We start from the raw sequence: 24,029 nt of genomic DNA, 5'->3' as shown, positions 1-24,029 counted from the left end.
ACAGCACCGTACTGTATTAATAATAATTTATTTCAATATAATGTGAGCGTCACTCTGCAGCCCGATATTATAATATGTCTCCTGGTAACTAAGAGCAGTAGGGACAGAGTCCTTGCTCCGCAGTGACCATAAGATCGCTCTAAATAGACGAGTCTTTCTCTGTAAAATTTCATTACTCTGTGCTATTTATATTACTACAATATGCAAAATTCTGAAAATAAACAATAAACAAAAAACATAAAATTAAAAATGAGTACATACGACAAAAAACAAAAGTTTCAGATGCACTGACACGAGCCCTGAAGCTTATGTGGCAATGGATAGGACATATTTCACGATACACTGATAATCGATGGACAATCCTAACTACAAGATGGAATGGATCAACATTAGGCAAACGAAGAGTCGGCAGACCAAACAAACCGTGGACTGATGACATAATAGAGATTGCAGGAAAATACTGGATGCATAAAATCAAAACTAGAATACTTTGGAAAAAACTGGAGGAGCCCTTTACTGTAACAAGATCAACAACTCAAGGAAATAGAAGCATAAGCAATTAATCTTACCTTGTATCTTGAAGTTACTAAACAATTAGAATTTTATCTTACCAACTAATACTACAAATAATTCGCTGTGTGTTTTTTATGACAATAAGAAGAGACGAGCAGTACGTTCAGCTGATGGTGATTGATACGCGCTGCCCATTACAATACAATGCCGTTTAGGATTCTTGAAAAACCCAAGAATTATAAGCGGCACTACAACTGCGATCGTCACCTTGAGACATAAGATGTTAAGTCTCATTTGCCCAGTATTTTCGCTAGCTACGCACTGGCACCCGTCAGACCGAAACGCAATAATACTTTCACTTTACTGCTTCAAGGCAGAAATAGGTGCCATTGTGGTACCCATAATTTAGCCGGCATCCTGTGCAAAGAAGCCATTGGACAAATCTTTGACTCATGGGAAAAGTCACAAGATGCATTGGGCATATTTTTTGTGATTTGTGCGATTTAAGCGAAAGAGTTCAGTAAATTAGTGTGGTAATAGTAATGCCGTGTGATCTGCCGGCAGGTGAGCAGCGCGGGCGGCGAGGCGGGAGCGCGGGCGCGGGGGGGCGGGGGTCGCGCGGTATGCGGCGCCGCCCGCTGGCGCTGCTTCTGCTGCTGGCGTTGCTGCGCGCGCACGGCTTACTGGCAACCTCTGGAGGTGAGTCCACTAATATATTACTCCTTCTCATCTTATATCCTTAAACGAGCAAATCTTGAACATAAATAAATAATCTGAATCTTGCAAACGGCTCCAACGATTTTCATGAAATTTTGTGTACAGGTAGTTTCGGGTGCGAGGATTCGATCTTGATAGGTTTCAATTTTAGAAAATGTAGTTTTATCCGTGTTTTAATAAGAAACAGCTACAATAACATTAGAATACAAGGATAAATTTCGCCACTATAAACAACACTATAATAGCTGAGATGGGACATTGGGTGATCCGGAAAGCAGAAAACCCCGGTTCGAATCCAGATGTCGTATTAGTTTTTTTTATCCAAGTTTTGTACATTCTAGCCACAGCCAGTCCTAGTAGTAACCTAATAGCATCCATTACTGATTATATACAAATAAACTAAGTATTAATAAAAGTACAAATAAACTAAGTATTAATAAAAGTTAAAAAAACATGAGATTAGACCTAAGATCTATATCGAGCAATTCACGCACACTAACACAAAGAGTCATACAAATCCCAAGTGTAAGACGTAGCTTGTCACGCACACGAAACTAATGTTCTTGGCTTGTTTTCATCGCTTATCTAACAACAAGAGACTATCTAGCTAGACGTATAAATTATAATTATGATTTTATATAAGTAAGGTAAGTCCGGCCTCTAAGATAATAATATATACACTACTTTTATATAAATAATCTCGCCCAATACTAGGCTGAGCACTATACTATATTCGTCGGATTACTCTTGACAGAGCAGTCGTGGTCACATCGAACGACGAACGATTCTAAGCAAGTTATCCCTGGCTGTTGCTTCTCTGGCACATGTGTTGGGGAGTATTGGTTAGGGCTTTGATCTGGTCTGTCCAGCGCATAGGGGAGCGTCCTCTTGACCTACTGCCGTTGACCTTTCCCTGAACAACAAGTCTCTCTATGGCATGCTCTCCACGTCGCGTGATATGTCCGAAGTATCTGAGGATACGGGCTCTGACTATAGATGAAAGCCTTTCTTTCACCTTGGGCTCTTCACGTATCGAGACGTTTGTGCGGCGTTGTGTCCAAGATACTCGTAGCATTCGTCTCCAACACCACATTTCTAGTATGTCAATCCTTTGTCTCTCTCGTTCTTTGACTGTCCATGTTTCGGCACCATATAGTACTATATACATAGTCAGCCATAAGTTCTATTACAATTAGGAAATTTATTTACTGCCTGTCTGGTTAAGCTGATCACGTCCTCTAAAACTGACAATAGTTTACAGTCTGAGTGGCAGATCAGGGCTATTGTTCAGCTCTTTTACAGAACGTTGATATCTAGACAAACTTGTGTAGTTCTTGCCTTATGGCCAGGTGCAATATTGCTCGGAAGTCCAAGTTACATTTTGAGCTATGAATTCACACTTTATCATTTAGTTCGTTGACCTGCTCCTCAATTGTACCCCCATACAACACTTTGCTCTTCAATTTTACTCCTTAACTGTAGGGATTGATTTAGGATATGCCGTATGTTATATTAATCTGTTCTCTAAATATATTTTCGTTTCACTAATTTTATTATTATTGCGTTAATACCAGTTATTACCCTCATGCGCGCAAAGAAGTTGTGACTTTGTAACTGTTATATAAATAATTTAAAAAAAAAGGTAAATTTATAAGCAGCTCCAATTTTTTGTCATGAAAACAAGGTACGAGAATAGCACGACGTTCAGCTGATGATAATTGATATGGCCTACCCATTACAGTGCAGTGCCGCTCCGGATTCTTGAAAAACCCAAAAATTCTGACCGGCACTACAATTGCGCTCGTCACCTTGAGACATAAGATGTTAAGTCTCATTTGCCCAGTAATTTCACTAGCTACGGCGCCCTTCAGACTGAAACAGTAATGTTTACACAATACTACTTCACGACAGCCGTTATGGTGCCCATAATCTAGCCTGCATCCTGTGCAAAGGTGCTAAAACCAGTAGGAACTGGTTTTCGAATTCTATTAAATAAAATTCCTTTAATACTCGAAAAGACTTCGTCTCAATAATACTTATATACAATTACGGCGACATAATAAGCAAAATCACCAGGCAGTTCCCGGTAATAGCCCGAGGAAGGAAAAATTATGCTAAGTACCCGAAATTGTGGGGAATGTAGGATAATCGTTCCCAGTGAGCGCTCTACAATAATTCCACGAATGTAATCGCTCAGCCGAAGATCTCGTACGAGGGAACGTTGTACCGGAAATACGATGCTGATGTTATTTACTTAACGCCTTTTCTGTACAGAGATGTCGGAATAGGAATGCCAACAGCGAAATGCACACGTCCCTGACATCCAAACGATTCTTATTGTTGACTTAATTTCTTTGTTCGGGTTGTCCGGAGTAAATGTAGTTAAACCTATTTTTGACAGAGATTTTATTAAATTTATTTATTTATTTATCGCTCCAACAGGATGAACACCAATACAATTTCATAATTTCACCACTAGGAGGGAGGCTCCTTTGCACAAGAAGCCGGCTAGATTATGGGTACCACAACGGCGCCTATTTCTGCCGTGAAGCAGTAATGTGTAAACATTACTGTGTTTCAGTATGAAGGGCGCCGTAGCTAGTGAAATTACTGGGCAAATGAGACTTAACATCTTATGTCTCAAGGTGACGAGGGCAATTGTAGAGGCGCTCAGAATTTTTGGGTTTTTTAAGAATCCTGAGCGGCACTACATTGTTATGGGTATCAATTACTATCAGAGCTGAACGTCCTGCTTGACTCGTCCCTTATTTTCATAAAAAAAAAATACAATTCCTTAATGGAGCAAATTGAGATAAAGCAACACAGCGGTCATAAACAGAGCATTACATTCGTTTTAGCAAATTAATATTAAAACATTATTAAATAAGAAAAAAAAATATTGAAAGAGACAAGAGAAAAATTCAGATCAACAACAAATTTCCTCTACAATCTATCTATCTATATATATAAAAATGAATTGCTGTTCGTTAGTCTCGCTAAAACTCGAGAACGGCTGGACCGATTTGGCTAATTTTGGTCTTAAATTAATTGTGGAAGTTCAGAGAAGGTTTAAAAGGTGAATAAATATGAAAATGCTCGGAATTAAATAAAAACAACGATTTATATTTTCCTTTGATGTGCCCCCGTCGTTCAGAAATCAAATTGAAAGAATAGTTAAAAATGAATAACTAATTAGAATCTTTGTTTCTCGGGAGGTAAAAAACGAACTTTATTCTAGCTACCTATACTTAGTAGATTAACTACAGCTGATAACTATGATGGCAATACAACGTTGGCTGGGTCAGCTAGTAAACAATATAAATGTAAAAAAATAGTAGTATTTTAAATCAAAATGATATGAATAAATGACAATAATATAATGTAGTAATTTTCTATTAAGCTATATGAAAAGTTAAATCGAGTTAATGATGGAGTGACATTTGACTTAAAAATTTTATGTGGTTATAGTAAAAAAATGACAGACGAGTTAGTGAATCCTATAGAATGCGATCAGGTTGAAAATTTGTTTAGGTAGACTTAAAGATAACTTACAGTAAATTAAACAAATAACAATTATAATAATTATGTCCCCGTTCTGCAACGCTCTACCACCTTCTGGGAAACTCGGCGAAAGGAACCAAGTATATAATGAAATATTTATTATCTTTGTTGAGTTTTAATGAACCATTAAGGAGTTAATTTTGTTATTCGCTTCGATAATGTTCTCGCATTATGACTTGCCGTGAATTTCGTTTATAATTATTTAATGTATGTATCCCTACTAATATTATAAATGTGGATGTAAGTTTGTTTGTTACGCTTTTACGCCGGAGCTACCGAATCGATTTAGATGAAATTTGGTACAGCGATAGACTAGAGCTTGGGAAAGGACATATTCTTCAATTTATTCCGAAGACATCACCATGGATATCTTCGGATTCCCATGGGATTTGTCAAAAACTGAAATTCACGTCGATGAGCTATAACTACACTAATAGTAGGTTTAATTTTCCATAGCAATCTTCCCCGAAATAAGATTACCAAACCGGGAACCAAAACTGGAATAGGACATGAGATAATCTTCAATTCCAAACTAGTTTATTATTTTTAAAAATCCTTTATCTTCGCGGATGAAGTCACGGGCATCAGTTAGTATTAAATATATAAATATATTGAAGAAAGTCATCATAACACAGAAATCACTCTTGGTAGTATCATGAAGAAGGTTATATGATGGATATGGATTTAAGGAGGATCATTTGATGGAAACTGGTCATGACCATTCCAACTCTCTTCTACCATTACGGAAACCACACAGGCGTTGCCGGCTTTTTACGCACGTTTCTTGAGGTATCCATGTCATATTGAACGCGACAGGAAGCTTATTCCATAGTGTACGGTACTTGCTGATTTTTATTAGGAATCATGAGGGTAGTTGTACGTGCTCCAATATCCGATGACACAAGTCGCGCTTGGGTTGACAAGCGGACAGAGACAATTGATCTTTGCTCGGGCGTGGTCGATAGCACTACATATGTAAACCGTGTTTACCCTGAGTAACCAGTGATCATCAAGTCTAGTGTTGACGTTCAGTACTAGTGTCTACATACAAAACTTTGAAAGCTTGCGATCGCCAGTGACGTTCACCTGGAACACCAGAGTCAGGACCGTTGGAGCTGCTGCGCCGCCGCCACCTGAGTGACGTGGGAGTGTTCAAAGGTTAGTGGATTGCATTTACTTCTTTCCTCATGATTCTTGGTTGATTGCAAGTGCCTACATAAATTCATTTATTTAAAGAGCCAAAACCGATTATAGGAAACCTTAATACAGTCCCAGCTATTATTCCTGAGCCCGAACATTGGCCTTCGGAGCCGGATATTGGCCTACGTAGTCGGATTTTGGTCATTTCATTCTTATAGGTCCTTCGAATACTTTGATTTAACTTTAATATTACTATTTAATCGGTCTAGTTACAGATAAATCTTAATTCTTTTGTTACAAGTACATACTTTAGTCTACCTACACATACGTAATTCATTTCGTTGATAAACTTACTTATTTGTAACATTAATACTTAGCAAAATCCTTAATAATTAATACTTATACTAAATAATATTAACTTGGTACCTACGTAATATTGTTACTGCGTCGCTTAAAATGGCGACCCGCAGGAAAGTTGAAGTCGAAGGAGACGAACAAGATATTCGTCACAGAGTTTGTACTCATAATGCAGTTAAGCAAAGACTATTCTCTCAGGTTCAAAAACTATACGATACTTCTTTGAAAATATGTTCGAATCCTGAATCTGTAGACATCGACATGTTTTTACTTCGTGCCTCTGAAATTAATTCTATTCGCGAGAAATATGAAAAGGTTACAATTAATATATTTGAACTAGAAGTTTTGTTAAATCCTAAAATACAGTTTAATTCTAGTGAATTAGATAGTTTTGATGATTTATTCTTCCAAATCAAAAGTTGTGTTAAAACCCTTGACTTAAAAACAGAAAATAACTCGTCAGATAATTCATCTAAAACCGAAATAATTAGTCATCCTAGGTTACCTAAACTTGAGTTAATCTCCTTTGACGGAAACATAGAAAACTTCACAACCTTTTATGAGACATTTTGCTCCTTAGTTCATAACCAAAAAGGCATATCAAACATTGATAAGTTTCACTATTTGTTGTCATGTGTTAAGGGTTCTGCCCTCAGTGTTATTAAAAGTGTACCGATTACATCATCGAACTATGATGTGGTATGGAAAGCCCTACTTGATAAGTACCAAGATCAACGTATGCTGGCTAGTAAATACCTTGATAAAATGTTAACTTTTCCACCCATTTTAAAAGAATCTCCTTTAAGTCTAAATAATTTTATTGAAATCTTTGAAAATTCCTACAAGGCAATTTGTTCACTTAATATACCTAACCTTCATAGTTACGTCATCTGCCATATTGCGTTAAAATCACTTGATCAAAATACTCGCAAATTATTTGAGCAAAGCATTGATCAAACAACAATTCCTTGTTATGAAAACTTAATATCCTTTGTGCAAAATCATGTTAAAGTATTGGAACATTCACAAACGTATACTTCAAATATAATTATACAAAATAATGCCACACAACGTAACAAACAACATTTGAATTTAAACACTAATAATAATAAAAACTTAACTTCACGTAAAAATTATACTCAAACAACGAACAACAAAAACAAATTGAATAATTATGCATGTCTTCACTGTAACGAAAATCATATGATTTTTAGGTGTACAAAGTTTCGTAAACTGACACCAACACAGCGTATTAGCCGTGCTAATACTTTAGGGATTTGTCATAATTGTTTAAAACTAAATCAAACAGCTGATGAGTGCCGCAGCGAGTTTCGATGTTACACTTGCGGACAAACGCACCATGCTTTGTTACATGTCGATTATAACAGCAGTGCACCCGCGGCCGCCGGCCGGCACCCTCTCCCTGCGCCGCCCGCGCCTGTTGACGCGTCAATCATGCACTCGCGAAATGACAACTGCCACTCATCGTTATCAGATAGCAAACAATATTCCGTTATATTAGGTACGGCTATAGTTAACGTTGTTGATGTTTTCGGTAAGGAGCAGCCGTGTCGTGTGTTAATCGACTCAGGCGCACAATCTAACTTTATTACTATAAATTGTTTAGAACGGTTAGGTTTAAGACGTTATAAATGTCCTTACAATATTTATGGCTTATCGGGTGAAAATGTAAAAACGTATGGTATGACGACATGTACACTAAAACCTAGGTATAACTGTGATCCGGTATTCACAATAGATGCCGTAATCCTTTCAAAAATAACTTCTGATTTACCCACTTCTAATATTTCAGAAAATATTGTTAAAAAATATAATAATTTAGTTTTAGCGGATCCTTTCTTTTACAGACGTTCTGTAATTGATATTATTTTATCGGGAGACGTTTTTCCACACATTTATGATGGAAATCGAATCGTATTCGGTCCCTCCCTTCCGTGTGCGTTGAGTAGCGTATTCGGGTACGTAATTACAGGGAGACTTGAAGTACCGTGTGCTTCAAATAATTTAAGCGTTTCTATGACTTCAAACTTAGTGTCGTACACTAAGGACGATGACGTCATCGATACTTGTCTTCGGCGATTCTGGGAGATTGAAGCCTCACCGTGTGAGGTACCTCCAGATCCCCTAGAACAAGAAGCGGAAAATATATATTCATCGCGTACGTATCGCGACGCAACTGGCAGGTACGTGTGCCCGCTGTTGCTGCGTGAGCGCCGCGCGCCGCTGGGAGACTCCCGCGCCGCCGCCGAGCGCCGCCTGCTGCAGCTGGAGCGCCGCCTCGCCCGGGACGATGGTCTCCGCGACCAGTACGTAGCCTTCATGCGCGAGTACCAGCAGCTGGGTCACATGGAGCCTTACACCGGGGACGAGCCCAGTCAATACCTTATTCCACATCATCCAGTGGTTCGCACCGCCAGCACAACTACACCGGTTCGAGTCGTTTTCGATGGCTCAGCTCAAACTTCGAATGGAGTTTCGTTAAATGACAACCTTTTAATCGGCAAAAAATTACAGCAAGATCTTTGAAAAATAATAATCAATTTTAGACTTTATGACATTTGTTTTACGGCTGATATTACAAAAATGTACAGATGCGTTCTAACAGACCCCTCTGAGCGTAAATACCAACACATTTTATGGAGGGAGTCACCTAATGAGCCCATACAAATATTTGAATTAAAAACAAATACATACGGTTTACGTAGTGCACCGTTCATAGCTGTGCGTACGTTACGTCAGCTGGCACACGACGAGGCGAAGCGACACCCGCGAGCAGCGAGCTTGCTGCTGCACGGGTTTTACGTCGACGATCTTCTGGGATCTACACCCACGCTGCAAGACGCTTGCACGTTGCAAGATGACGTTATCGACATATTGCAGCGCGGTGGGTTCACACTCCGGAAGTGGGCGAGCAACTCACCTGAGCTTCTCGCTCGGGTTGGAGTTGACCAGTGCGCGTCTATAAACTTTGATGAGGATTCTGCGTCTTCTTTAAAAATCCTTGGATTAAAGTGGGATCCAAAAGACGATTGTTTCTCGTTTCAATATAATTTAAAAGATAATATTTTCACTAAACGTTCAGTATTAAAATTATTAGCAAGCATTTTTGACCCTGTAGGTTTTCTAGCACCGTGTGTTTTCTTGGCTAAATGCCTCCTGCAGGATATATGGAAACTTAGCAAAGGCTGGGATGAACCCCTGCCGTCTGATCTTTGTGAGAGATGGAAAACGTTTATTTCATCTTTGTCAACCTTGTCTGAGCTCCGCATTGAGCGTCATTTATTAATAACGGACTTTTCTGACGTTCAGATAGTTGCGTTTTGTGATGCCTCGACGCGCGGGTATGCGGCTTGTCTGTACGTTCGTAGCGTAGACAAGAATAACGCTGTTAAAACTAGGCTGCTCACTTGTAAAACTAAGGTAGCTCCAATTAAACCTCTTTCAATCCCACGATTAGAGTTGATGGGATGTGTTTTATTATCAAAATTAATATTATTTTTAAAACAAAACCATAACAATTTTAATTACAAAATCATAGCTCTGACAGACTCTAGTGTCGTACTTGCATGGTTGCAAACGCCACCTTACAAATTAAAAACGTTTGTTAGCAATCGTGTTGCCCAAATAATCGAAGCAGTGCCGTCAAACTGTTGGTATCACGTTAGTAGCGACGAGAATGTGGCGGACGTGTGCTCGCGCGGTACAGCACCCGCGGCCCTCCTCGCCGACCAACAGCTCTGGCTGCATGGACCAGAATGGCTCACGAGAGACTTTCAACAGTGGCCGATTACCACATTTTATGTTAGGGACGACACTGATATTTTAGAGTTAAAATCAAATACGGAGAGTTTTAATTTGTTGAGTAATAAAGAACCGTCGGATCATGAATTGTCTTTAAAATTTTCAACTTTTAATAAATTGCAGCGCGTCACCGCTTGGTGCTTGCGATTCATTAACAACTCACGTAATAAAAATTGTGATAGATATTTTAAAACTTTGACAACTATTGAATTAAATTCTGCACATAACCTTATAATTAAATTAACTCAAAAACAATTTTATTCCAACGAAATTAATTCACTTAAAAATAATACGTTAATAATTCAAACCTTGAAAAGTTTATCTCCATTCTTGGACGAAGCAGGGTTCCTCAGGGTGGGGGGTAGAATCTCACAGGCAAGTCTACCTTTTAGTCGTAAACATCCCTTGCTTTTACCTAAACGTAGTCACATTACAACTTTGATTATTGAACATTTCCATCGTAATTATTTACATGTAGGGCCTCGTACGTTACAAGGTATAATTAGTCAGAGGTACTGGATCGTATCCGCTCGTAGTGTCATACGCTCCGTTCTCTCACGTTGAGTCACGTGCTTCAAGTGTAGTCCACGGTTGGCTCAGCCGAGTATGGGGACGTTACCTAAGCCTCGGTTAGAACCCAATAAGGTTTTTCATCACGTTGGTGTTGACCTTGGTGGACCCTTTAACGTAAAAGAGCACAAGAGGCGTAACGCTAAGTTATACAAAGTATATCTTTGTTTGTTCGTCTGCTTTTCCACAAAAGCAGTACACCTTGAGGTCCTCACTGATCTGTCATCGGATTGCTTCTTAGCCTGTCTAGACAGGTTTACCGCTCGTCGTGGCTTGTGCTCAAGTTTATACTCAGATTGCGGTACAAATTTTGTAGCAGCAAACAAGCACTTACAAGACGTCGTTAAATTTCTTAGTAATAACGGAGTAAAAACTTCTATTTCTGATGGCTGTTCAGCTCGAGGTATTACATGGAAGTTCAACCCTCAATATAGGCAATATGTTCAAAAATGTTCACAATCATTTTGGAAACTTTGGTCACATGATTACTTACACACATTACAACAACGGTCAAAATGGCATGTATCCCCACCTAATTTGAAGGTTGGTGACCTTGTTTTAATTAAATCGGATTTAACTCGCCCTTTGCAATGGCCATTAGGTAGAGTCATTGAAACGTTTCCTGGTCCTGACGGCGACGTTCGCGTAGTCAGTGTCCGGACAGTTAATCGTTGTTTTAAGCGGCCAGTTAATAAGTTATGTCCGTTACCATTTCGTCATTAAATATTTAAAACTTAACATTTGTAATGTTAGGTATTGTTGTTACATAAATAGGTTAAGTTTATTTGGTATCCATAGTCATAATTTACTTTTTATAATTCTTATTATCTTACTAATTACATAAGTTTTTTTTATACTTTTTTATATAGAGTTAGATGACTCTAATTTTATTAAATACATAAATAAACACTTTAATTTTCCTTTACCTGGAAATCATTACAATGATTTCGGTGGGGGGTATGTACGGTACTTGCTGATTTTTATTAGGAATCATGAGGGTAGTTGTACGTGCTCCAATATCCGATGACACAAGTCGCGCTTGGGTTGACAAGCGGACAGAGACAATTGATCTTTGCTCGGGCGTGGTCGATAGCACTACATATGTAAACCGTGTTTACCCTGAGTAACCAGTGATCATCAAGTCTAGTGTTGACGTTCAGTACTAGTGTCTACATACAAAACTTTGAAAGCTTGCGATCGCCAGTGACGTTCACCTGGAACACCAGAGTCAGGACCGTTGGAGCTGCTGCGCCGCCGCCACCTGAGTGACGTGGGAGTGTTCAAAGGTTAGTGGATTGCATTTACTTCTTTCCTCATGATTCTTGGTTGATTGCAAGTGCCTACATAAATTCATTTATTTAAAGAGCCAAAACCGATTATAGGAAACCTTAATACAGTCCCAGCTATTATTCCTGAGCCCGAACACATAGTTTCGTTGTATTTCGTAGAAAGATACTTAAAAAAGAACATTGTCGAGGAATACTACACATTAGTGGGAGTCTTCTTTGCACCGGCTGCCGGCTAGGTTATGGGTACCACAATGGCGCCTATTTCTACCGTAAAGCAGTAATGTGTAAGCATTACTGTGTTTCAGTCTGAAGAGCGCCGTAGCTAGTGAATTTACTGAGCAAATGAGACTTGACAACTTGTGTCTCAAGGTGACGTGCGCAGTGTCGTGCCACTAAGAATTTTTGGGTTTTTCAATAATCCTGAGCGGCACTGCATTGTAGCAGGCAGGGCGCATCAATTACCATCAGCTGAACGTCCTTATCGTCTCGATATATATCGTCGAGATTAAATTCAGCTTAGATATCAGAATATTCCTCGTGGTAATTGCGGTAGGAGACACACAATTAAGTGACTTCTTCCTCGCAACGTCAAGTGAAGCCGTTCCCAGAGTACTAAGCATTCTGAGGGAGATGGGAGAATACCATTCGGCCTGCTCGATTTCCCAACGTCCTTAGAAAACAGAGCTTGCCTTACAGTTTTCCTTAAAGGCTGGTAACGCATCACTTGACCAGATTTGCAGATGTCCATGGGCGGTTTTCTCACCACTTCTCATCACGTAAGTCTTGCCCGTTTTCCCATCTCTTATACTTCAGATATACAACTCTTATACCTCGGGATGGTCACTGGTAGGTTTCGATGGTTTTTAGGAGTCTTGTTTGGAGTAAAGAGGGTAAGCTCCCAGTAGGTTAGTCTTCTTGTTTGCAGTATGATCCAGAGAATTATTTTCCGCGAGCAGTTCACTGCTGCTTTCACTGGCACATGGAATCTGCCTCAGATCAAAAATAACACATTGCAATCTGTTAACTTGAAGTGCGATATGCGGTGGGTCGCTTGTGTTCTGTGTCATATGTATCTGTTATGCATTACACTCTATATCAATCAAAGAGGAGCGTCAATGGAGACTTAATCTCTATCGAGGTAAGTGTCAGCAGAAGATCATGTGGCTATTCACGCCTGAAAGCCACGTGGCTCCTCGAGCAATGCGGACACATCATGAAAAATTACGCCCGCTTTCAAATAGATATGTGTTGCGTTACCCAAGACATTTAGCATTAAGCGCGTTAGGGATAACTAGCATGTAACTGGGCTAAGGAGACTCAGTATGTGACATCTAAAGTAACGGGATGTACCGGGTGCGGAGTAGATTGCGGCTTCCAATTATCCTGGGTGGCATCGTATATTACTATGGAGTAATGCAGCGGAAGTAAATAATATCATCATACTTCAAAAAAGAGCTTTACGTGCCATATACCAAATGATCCCACAAGAATCTCTAAGGGAAAATTAAAAGAAATTCTTATTATGGCCATGTACGGCCAATATATTTATAACATTCTCCTGCACGTGTAGAAGCATTATAATTTATACAGTAAAATAAGCGATAACCAAAATGTTAACACTGGAAATATCTACAAGCTTAGCGTAAACGATATTAAAATATGGAAGTAAATAGTATTAGAGTTGTTAGATCTTATATTTTTTTATAGTTTATCCTTATGTTATTTTACAAAATTGCAAAGTTTTGTGAAATTGGCATGTACATATATATTGTTTTTTAGTGATTAATATTGACGAGCAATCCGTGGATTTTATGTCAATAAAGTATATTTTACTTATAACCACTGACCTCTACTATATACCACTAGACTGGCTGCTGTCAAAGTGCTTTCAAAGTGCCTGTTGATATTCGCCATTTTGGCGCTGTTAGCCATGAAGCGAGAGTCTGCGGTACTAAAACTAGTGATGACAACCTAGTGGACAACAAAGATGATGGGAAACTATTTACAAAAAAATTGTGTACTTTATACGTTGACTCAAGAAGTATATAAATAACACGTAAAACGAACGAAATTAATTCAAAATTCAAAAATACTTCAGAGTATTGTACGTTCCTTCGTAGCCATTTGTATTATACGTCAAAATTAGTTCTCTGGACGCTCGCTAGTGGCGCTTCAAATAGGCACAAAAAATTTGCTGTCAAACATATGGAACAGCCTGTCCAGTGGTATTTATACAGGTCAGTGCTTGTAATGGACAAGATCAATGACGTCTTACTACAGTTGAACATCGAAAAGTGATTCTTAAGCAACAGCGTAACTGCATCGTCGTTGTTGGCTGGTATGATAATAAAATGTCCTACATAGGTTTAACGCTAAGTTTTTACTTGAATTCCACTTATATTCTTAGTATGTGAGTCGGCCTCATACTTTCCCAGCTTTCCCGGATAACGAAACTTTTATGACCCGGACCTACACTTGAATTGTTTTATGGGTAATTTCTCCACATGCATGTTAGCATAGAATAATCATTAAAGTTAACGAACTAAGAACACGTGTTGTTAATGAAAAAACTTTAATACAATAGCTGGCCGATGAGAGGAGCGCGGGGTAAACTCACGCAGCAAGTTCACTAATTATTTATATAAAATAGCTGTAACAGAAACGACTACGGTAAGCTTAAGTCTACGCTTAGTGCCATTTATTAAGCATTATGTTTACATAATTTGTTGTGTATCGATTCAAACTAATAGGTTGTACATAAATACATAATCTTATATTAAGGATTGGTCTCCGCTGCGCTCCAACTGCGCTACCTTCCGCAGGCTTAGTCGCAAAGTGTACTACGCCCAAGTGGGCGAACTCGAACCAGTCTCGAACAATGTGTGACTTTGGCACCTGTTTTGTTAAACTTTGCTAATAATTGAAACTAAAATGCCGGGTTGCGTAGTAAAATTTTTATAAAATAATACTACAAGAAATAAGAAAGACACTGGGATTACATATCAATTATTAATATTTTATTAATTACAATGTAAAATACAGTAAGCGTATATTACAAAATTTGAAAGATGCCACGAACACAAGTTTGGGTAGTGCGGTATCAAGTTGGAGCGCAGCGGAAACCAATTCCTAATCTAAGTACACAATACATTTTTATCGCAACAAAAACTTTTCAAAGATTGACGTAAGCCGAATGTATTCTGTAAAAAATTTAAATTTCAAAAATGAGTACATCTCCAAGTTGACACGTTGATTCAAGATAAAGTCGAAACAAAATTGTGTTCTTCATAAAATTAAATCAAAACTTGCCCCTTTGTACAAATGAAGTACGGTCGCCGGAAACTCGTCTGAGCTATCTTAAGTAAGTCATGGGGAAAATGGCGTGAACTCCCCCAACTTTAATTTGAACTTTTTTTTTAAAGATTGGACGATTCTCCAGCTGAGTTGATTTATTGATTATTAAATGTTATATTATTTATATCGCGTGTATATTATGAAAATACTTAGTGATATATATATATATATATATATATCTATACCCTTACTTCTAGGATTAATATACAAATAAAGATTTGGAAACAAAATTTTATGAACGATGCGGGACTTGAACGCATGACCTGTCGTTATGAGTTGCTATGAGTTACGTACGAGGGTAAAGAGTGGCTAAGACACCAGTCTTCGTCCGTGCCGTCCTTGGTTTAGATAATATTTTTATTAATATTACAAGGTTCAGTTTAGTTCAAATGTAACAAATCATTTAGACATACTTGTGCAAGAAAACAATGGGCGTAGAGAGCTATTTTAGATATACTCAAATATAAGATATTATTGTTTAACGCTTTATCAGTTGACCACTGAATAGAGCATCTTAACCACCAATCACCAAACGTTTAATGTGACTCGAACTTGAATGTTACTAAGTAAATTTCCGGACAGGCGTAGAGTGAAATCTCGAACGATTGCCAATTCCGTGGTCACCTGGAGGAGAAACCCAAATTGGCTTTGAAGGAGCTGGGTTTCGTAATAGAGCACGGCTAATAATTCTTCAAGCCACACACAAGCGCTCTACAAAGCGCAGGTCTGGCCACATATGGAGTATTAATGTCATCTCTAGTCTGGCGCACCCCAGTATCAGCTCGATCCATTTGACCGCGTGCAACGCAGAGCAGCTCGAATAGTTGGGAACCCAGTGCTTTGTGAACGGCTGGATCACTTCGCGTTACGTAGAGACGCTTCATTGTGTGTCTTCTACCGCATTTATCACGCGGAGTGTTCCGATGAGCTATTTCACCTGATTCCTGCCGCCGAATTCCACCTTCGTACGACACGCCAATAAGGATATCATCCCAACAATCTGAATGTGTGGCGGTCCTCCACAGTGCAGTTTTCAAGAAGCTTTCTTCCACGTGCTACAAAGCTGTGGAATGAGCTTCCTTGTGCGGTGTTTCCGGGATAATACGACATGGGTACCTTCAAAAAAGCGCTTACACCTTCCTTAAAGGCCGGCAACGCTGATTCCTCTGGTGATGCAAGAGAATGTGGGCGGCGGTGATTACTTAACACCAGGTGACCCGTGCGCTCGTTTGTCCTCCTATTCCATTAAAAATAGTGACGTAACAATGGCTGTGTTGTGCGAAATATGTTATTTTGTGTGTAAAATACGCTCTGTGATTATTCATAATATCATAACTTTTCCAAACCATCCAAAATCATTGATTCGAAATATTATTACCTAACAACCCTTAATAAATATAATAAATTCAGTGAAGCAGATTGAGTTGTAACAGGAATTACAAGAGTTTACTGTAAACTTTACAATTCCGACAATTTGCTTCAGAAGCGACATAATAAAATATTTAAACTTTATATTAATATTATACAGTTATGATTTTAGTCGAATTTGGATCTTGTATTTCTTCACTTGTGATCAGTTAAGTTTTCATTAAGTTAAGTTCTTTGTTTTAGTTTGTATATTTAGGATTAAATGAAACACTTTTAAAGGATTAAAACACGTGTAATTGTAACTGTGTTATTACCAATTTAAGTGTAAAAGTTACATTTTTATTTTAGTTAACCCGACGTTTGAAGACCTTTCCAGATCTCGTTGTCAGGGGGACTGCAGATGAAATGAGTCCAGAAAGTATTTGTCATAGTTGTCATTATGAAGTTTAGCGCCATTTATTGCCTCAGAGGTGGAATTTGCTGAGACAGATGGTTTGTGGCAAAATTTACTAACAGTGTCTTCTTCAGTATCAATGAAAATATTATATTCAGGCTCCATAAATATAACAATTAAATATATTATTCTGACCGAAACACAATATGTTTACTCATTACTACTTGGAGCCTCCCACTGGCTGTCTATCCCTAATAACGATCAATATTAATTCAATAAACTTTGTTTTTAATGTAGCTTGTATATTAGGTCTTCAGCACTTCATCAGGACTTATCGCCAAGTATAATAACTAAACTTATCACTGGTGCCACAATAGTCCTTTATCAACGTTATCCAGTGCGTATTGCGAGCCCTCCCAGTCGGACCCTTTGCAATTAAAAATCAATATCATAGACGAGTGACCCGCATAGCCTCCTGTGCGGCCTTATCTTGGTCATTTCATCTTAACTTGAAATTTCGCTATCTATTTGACTATTTTGTTATTTGCAATACGAAATGTTATATTAATGTGAATAATCTATCTATATATATAAAAATGAATTGCTGTTCGTTAGTCTCGCTAAAACTCGAGAACGGCTGGACCGATTTGGAAAATTTAGGTCTTGAATTATTTGTGGAAGTCCAGAGATGGTTGAAAAGGGGAATAAATAGGAAAATGCTCGGAATTAAATAAAAACAACAAATTTGTTTTTCCTGTGATGTGTCCATACATAAATTCTATGAGAGAGTTTATTGACGCACGGTTTGACAGTTCTGCTGTGAAACATTTTCTTTACGACAGCAGGGTGCATATTTTACGAAGTAATTCTTGATGTTATGATATATAATTGACAAATTCATAAAAAAACATTATTTTATTTATTATATACAGAACAACGTCTGTTGGGTCAGCTAGTACAAAATATATATATTCGTAACGATACCTAGCAATAATAAAAAATTCCCGTACTCTACTGGTCATTATGGGGAATAATACCTAAACCTTTTAAACAAATACAAGGACAGTAAAAATAAATAAATTTGCAAATGTAATGGTAGGTTTCTTTTATTTAACTGCAAATGCAAGAACACAACAACGCAACTCTACATTATATCAACTAAACAAAAGGACCATTCTGAGTCGGAGTTCTCACAAGTAGAGCAAACAAATCAATTTGAAAATTTCACAGGAACCTCTGAAAATGTAACACTGCTACTAGTTTCACGTGTTTCTTCATCCATCTATCATCTCCATCATTCCATTAATTAGTTAATAAATGCGGAGTATATGTTTCTCCAACAGGATCCCAGTAAAATTGCAAAATACATCCGCTTTGAAATTTCAAGGAATGTATGTGTTGTTAAAGTATAATATTTTAAGTAGTAATGAGTTATAATATTTTAAGTAGTAATGAGAATTTAACCTGTTAAATGTATTCTAAATATTTTATCTAATGTTCGTTTGTTCATAATTCTGATCGTTTTGAAATGATAACACAAAATTCATATAGAGCTTGTTCTCATTAATGATTTTTATAATTTTGCCCCGAGTCTGCTCAACATATCACTAACAAAATTAACACAATTATTTACGTTTGTTTTTTTCCGTTTGATTTGTTTTTGTTATCAACTCAACCTACGGGAGGTAATATTGCTACCTCCCGAAGTATGAACATCCCAATTTCGGTCGGTTAACCGACCCCTATTAAAGTTGGTATCCTGGTAACTACGGATTAATTTTTACACGCATACTGCAGTATTTGTTTTATTCACGAATGGAAAGACAATGTCCGTTGGGCTCAGCTAGTAGATGATAAAACGTATACGCTTCATAACTGTTTTATTAAGTTGTAGCTTTCTCAGCCCTGTCTAAAAGGTGGACAATTTGCCATAACAGAGTGGATATATTGTAGAATCAGGAACTCATAACTTGTAACTTGTCACATTTTTGCCATCAACACACTTTCATTAAGAGTCGCAAATTTGTTGATTCGCAACGTTCTTTGTGATAAAATTACATTTTGTAATACCGGCTCTTTTTGCTTTAGCTGCTTGTGACAGATACGAATTCGCATTTGGAGTGAATTCGTAATATTTCAGTAAAATTGTTCCCGCTTTGAGCTTTGAACTGTGCATTATTGTCGTTCAAATGTTTTGTGACCAAGAGTAATTCTTTCGTTTCGTGGGAAATAGGTTTTTGTTTGATTTTTTTCATAACTTTCCTTTTGTATTGTGTTATGTGACCTTGTTTTGTAGTTTTTATCCGGCTTGACAATATATAAAGGCTGTATTCATTGTTGCATAAATATGTGGATGGACTGTGTGATATGGATAAAATTTATATAAAATAATAACTAATTTAAGCAAATCCTGTTTGCATCCATATCGTCAAAAAGTCTGATGCGTTAGATACAAATTTTAGCGACATAATTATTGGATATTTAAGTACGACAGCCTATAACTTACATGTTCATCTGATGCTAAGCTATCATTAGATTTAACACAAACACTAAAAACAAGTGTCATATCCTACAAATTTATCTGAAATTCGAAACAAAAAAATACGTTAAATTTACTATAATACAGCACTACATTACTTATTAAATTGTAATTACGAAATTTAAACCAATATAATCTATATTGATTAAAAATAGTAAGCTTATAAAATCCATGAGAACAACTTCACTAAGTGCCATATTTATTTTTAACTTGCTGATCCCCTCGACTTCGTCCACGTACACACATGCCTAGGCACGTAGTTCTTATTAAAATCTTTATTTTTAAAACTTTATTAACTTTCTTTTAAATGAAGGTATCGCCATATTTTATCAACTTACATAAAAATAATCTGATAGATAGTTAAAAATTGTAAGTAACCTACCGACTATGGTTAGCTAAAATTAAGTTTCTTTTTTACCTCCTGAGAAAGTTAGAAAGATATAAAAATTCTAATTATTTATTTATCTTAGACTATTATATTAATTTGATTTCTAAACGACGGGGGACACATTAAAGAAAAAAATAAAATCGTTGTTTTTATTTAATTCCGAGCATTTTCATATTTATTAAGCTTTTAAACCTTCTCTGGACTTCCACAAATAATTCAAGACCAAAATTTGCCAAATCGGTCCTGCCATTCTCGAGTTTTAGCGAGACTAACGAACAGCAATTCATTTTCATATATATAGATACTTATTTTTGGTAATGGAAATGAACAGTGTTGAGTTTCTGGTATGTTCTTTTCACGATCTCTACTTTTTCCGAACATATGGTAGATTCAGTCATTTAAAAGAAATATTTATAATAATGATTCAAAAGCGCTTAGTTTAACCCTAATTGAAAAAAGTTTATTTTGACTATGACTAATATTTCTTAAAAATTTATAAAATGTGTATTTTATGATTGCATAAGTTAAATTCATTACGTTATTAATCGGAGTACTGATGCAGTCGTTTTTGCGTGTGTGTGCAATAGTTGAATTATAATAAGACCAGGTAAAATTTTTATCTCAGATAATGTGGTTTAATGTGGTAAATTCTTTAAATAAGGGCATATCAAGCCAGAAGGTTCTGATGTTAAAGAAGTTTTTAAATGATCTGTGGAAGATATCTTTTAACATGAGTGGTTAGCGATCCTACCTATTAAACTAGAGGTCCCGGGTTCGAATCCCGGTAGGTGTAAGCATTTATATAATGAATATGGATGTTTGTTTCCGAGTCATGGATGTTTAAATGTATTTATGTATGTTTATATGTATGTTATATGAATTTATGTATGTTTCAGTAAGTATATTGCATTAAATATATCATTGTCTTGTAACCCATAACACAGGCTATATATGCTTAACTTGGGGCAAGATAATTTGTGTAAAAAGTGTGTGTCAATATAACAAGTAACTAAAGAAACATAGTTAAGGAGTTCTTCATTTTTCAGGGGAAAAATTGAAAAATCTATGCTTAATCATCTGCTCCATTATGATGAAAATAATACTTTACATCGCAGAGAACAGTTGATTTTACACATGGCCGTTAAACTACCTATGCTGTTGTTGACATTGGTCATAATATATTTGACGCTCGGAAGGGTATTGAGATGCGTTTGGTGTCCTTTGTAATTTACCGAAGGCTTTCGATTAAGCTTCCGAAATATTGCCAGAAAATGTCACCATCACGGAATTAGAAATATAGATGATGGTATCCTTAAACTGTATTGCAAAAGGTAGACGTGAATCGGAATTACTAATTTTTCAGACCTTATTACTTCTTATTTTCTAATAATGATAACCTCTCTTATCTTGATCAAGATAACTTTGGAAAATAGTATTATGTGTTGATGCATTCATACTACTTACTGTTATTAAATAAATAATTTGTGGTAGTTTTAACGTACACAAAATGATTAAAATCCTATATTTGAATATAGAATAAATTTAATTTGAATTTGATGTTTTCATACCCACATAAACATACCCCCACTATACCCTCCTACACATATTCGTACATAGAAGTAAACATTCAAAGAGTACGCAGTGAAGCCCTGCGTAAATAAAATAGAAATCTAGAATTCCCCTGACACTGAGAGCGTTGCTAGCTCGCCACATTGCTTAGCAAAATGAGGGAATTCCCTGACCATCATACCGTGCTTCCGATGTACCAAAACAAAAAAATGAAGCATTTCGGTGAAATTGTTATTTGAGAGTGTATTACAAGACATTTTTTTTTAAATATATTACCCAATGGTATACTTTTTATCGTTTTGCTATATCAGTTTTATATCAAGTAGAAATTTCGTTTTGCCTAAATAATATAAATTCCTAGCTAACCCGACAGACGTTGTTCGGTACACAATAAATAAAATTCTGTTTTTATGAATATGTTATAAATATTTCATAACATGAAGAATTATTTATATATATATACACTTTGCGCCTTGATGTTATAATGAAGTTGTTGCACAGCAAAACTGTCAAACTGAAACAAAACACATATTGGAAATAAAAATAATTATGCGACAAATCGAAATAAAAACTACACTATCTCTCAAGTTGGACTAAACTGCACTCCACATCAAAATCCCTTCATTAGTTTAGGAGTACACTGGAAACAAACATCAGGACTCTGGATTTATATATAATAAGATATGTTTTGTTATATTTATACCTATCTAAGTGTAATAAAAAACGAAAAAAAAAATTTTAACTGAATCTGATTGTACTGAAAAGATTTAAGAGAGTGAGAATGAGTCACTTGCCACTTCTTATCATTAATGCTCAAGATTTCTGAATTTTTTAACTAAAGTTATAAAAATTTGCAAGCAAAGCTCAATTCATTACCATATTAACAGCAAGTAACACGCCGATCATTTTTATATTTCAATAGTCTTGCTCGATAATAATAAACAATTATAATACACATGACGTAGTATCCTTAGAAACGGATAGTTTATCAAGTTCTCGAAAATAATTGCTTAGGATCACGCAGTAATTAACTCGAAGCTCGAACACGATTCATTTGACGAGAGAAAAACAAACTGTAACAAGGGGAATATCCTCTCAAGGCGGACAATGGGAACGTATTTTAGAAGACGCGGTTGTCCAGACTTCTTGGAGCCCTGAGTCTTTGCGCCGCTCCAAGGCTCGCTTAGATGGCGAGGGTCGAGATTGGCTGGAGATGTTTCACGCCCAAGACAATGGACACAAACATTAATAACTTTCTTTGTTTCTCAAGTCTCAGGCAGTGAATAGCGATGGACTAATAGATATTAAAAACGATCCACTTTCACTGAATCTTTAATCTAAAACCCGACTTAACAAATTCGAAGCTTATATTAAACGATAAATAAAGTTACGTTCATATTTAAACTAATCGCTCACAATATATAAAGTTCCAATTTATTCAGTCTATAAAAACGATTTTTAAGTTATAAATCGTAGTAAAATGAAAAATATATGATTAAAATAATTATCAATTTTACTTAAGAAAATTATCATTTGTTTATTTCTTATTTGAACCGCACATGTCGGCTTGGCACAATAATAATTATTACAATAAATGTGCTGACTATGGAATACAGATGTTATAATTAATGTTAGGACGATGATATGCCTTATTATTGTAGATTATTCATGTGCACGTCCGCAAGATGGATGCCTGCATACACATAAGAATAGTTTATGGGTAATCTACTATCGTTTCCCTCTCTCTATACATTATGATAATTTGTTTATGTATATTTGCACTGTGTTTTCTTCGATGGATGATATCGAATATGAAATGGGTAATAAATACATTTGTGTTGTATGATTAGCACAGCTAGTGAATGAATGTAACTATGAGTATATGATATTAACATTTTAAATTTGGAACTTTAGAAGAATGCCATTTTCATTGTTATAAGAGATAAACATGAGACTAAATTATGGTTTTTCAATTATTTTTATATATTTCTGATATATTTTTTTTTAATTCTGTCTATATTAGAGTTATCTAGTTATTATTATTTATCACTACACAGTGTAAAACAAAATCGCTTTCCGCTGTCTATCGCTATGTATGCTTAGACCTTTAAAACTATGAATGGATTTTGATGCGGTTTATTTAATAAAGAGAGTGATTCATTCATTCAAACATGCGTTCTAATGTATATTATATATATTGTATTTGACAACCTGTATAGCCGAGTGGTTAGCGATCCTACCTACTAAGCTAGAGGTCCCGCGTTCGAATCCCGGTAGGTGCAAGCATTTATATGATGAATATAGATGTTTGTTTCCGAGTCATGGGTGTTTAAATGTATTTATGTGAATATAAAATATGTTTATGTAAGTATACAGTATGTTTATGTAAGTACATTGTATTAAATATATCATTGTCTTGTAACCCATAACACAGGCTATATATGCTTA

The 24,029-nt window shown here is 36.5% G+C and overlaps 1 protein-coding gene and 1 long non-coding RNA gene across 2 annotated transcripts in view; both read left to right on the top strand.

The window, feature by feature from the left end:
* Positions 1-1,119, top strand: part of LOC126965856 (uncharacterized) — a 193,103-nt gene extending 191,984 nt beyond the window's left edge. The window contains exon 4 of the long non-coding RNA XR_007729617.1: positions 1,078-1,119. This is a non-coding gene — a long non-coding RNA (uncharacterized LOC126965856). The remainder of the gene's footprint in view (positions 1-1,077) is intronic.
* A 7-nt stretch (positions 1,120-1,126) lies between these two features.
* LOC126965582 (disintegrin and metalloproteinase domain-containing protein 33) overlaps positions 1,127-24,029 on the top strand; it is a 358,284-nt gene continuing 335,381 nt past the window's right edge. Inside the window, exon 1 of the mRNA XM_050809220.1 lies at positions 1,127-1,212. Coding sequence (XP_050665177.1) covers positions 1,137-1,212 — 76 coding nt within the window. The 5' untranslated portion in view covers positions 1,127-1,136. The remainder of the gene's footprint in view (positions 1,213-24,029) is intronic.

This window comes from Leptidea sinapis, chromosome 1 (genome assembly GCF_905404315.1).
Source record: "Leptidea sinapis chromosome 1, ilLepSina1.1, whole genome shotgun sequence".
Classification (NCBI taxonomy): Eukaryota; Metazoa; Arthropoda; class Insecta; order Lepidoptera; family Pieridae; genus Leptidea; species Leptidea sinapis.
The sequence above is the reverse complement of the archived record's forward strand: the minus strand, read 5'-3'. Positions and strand labels throughout refer to the sequence as shown.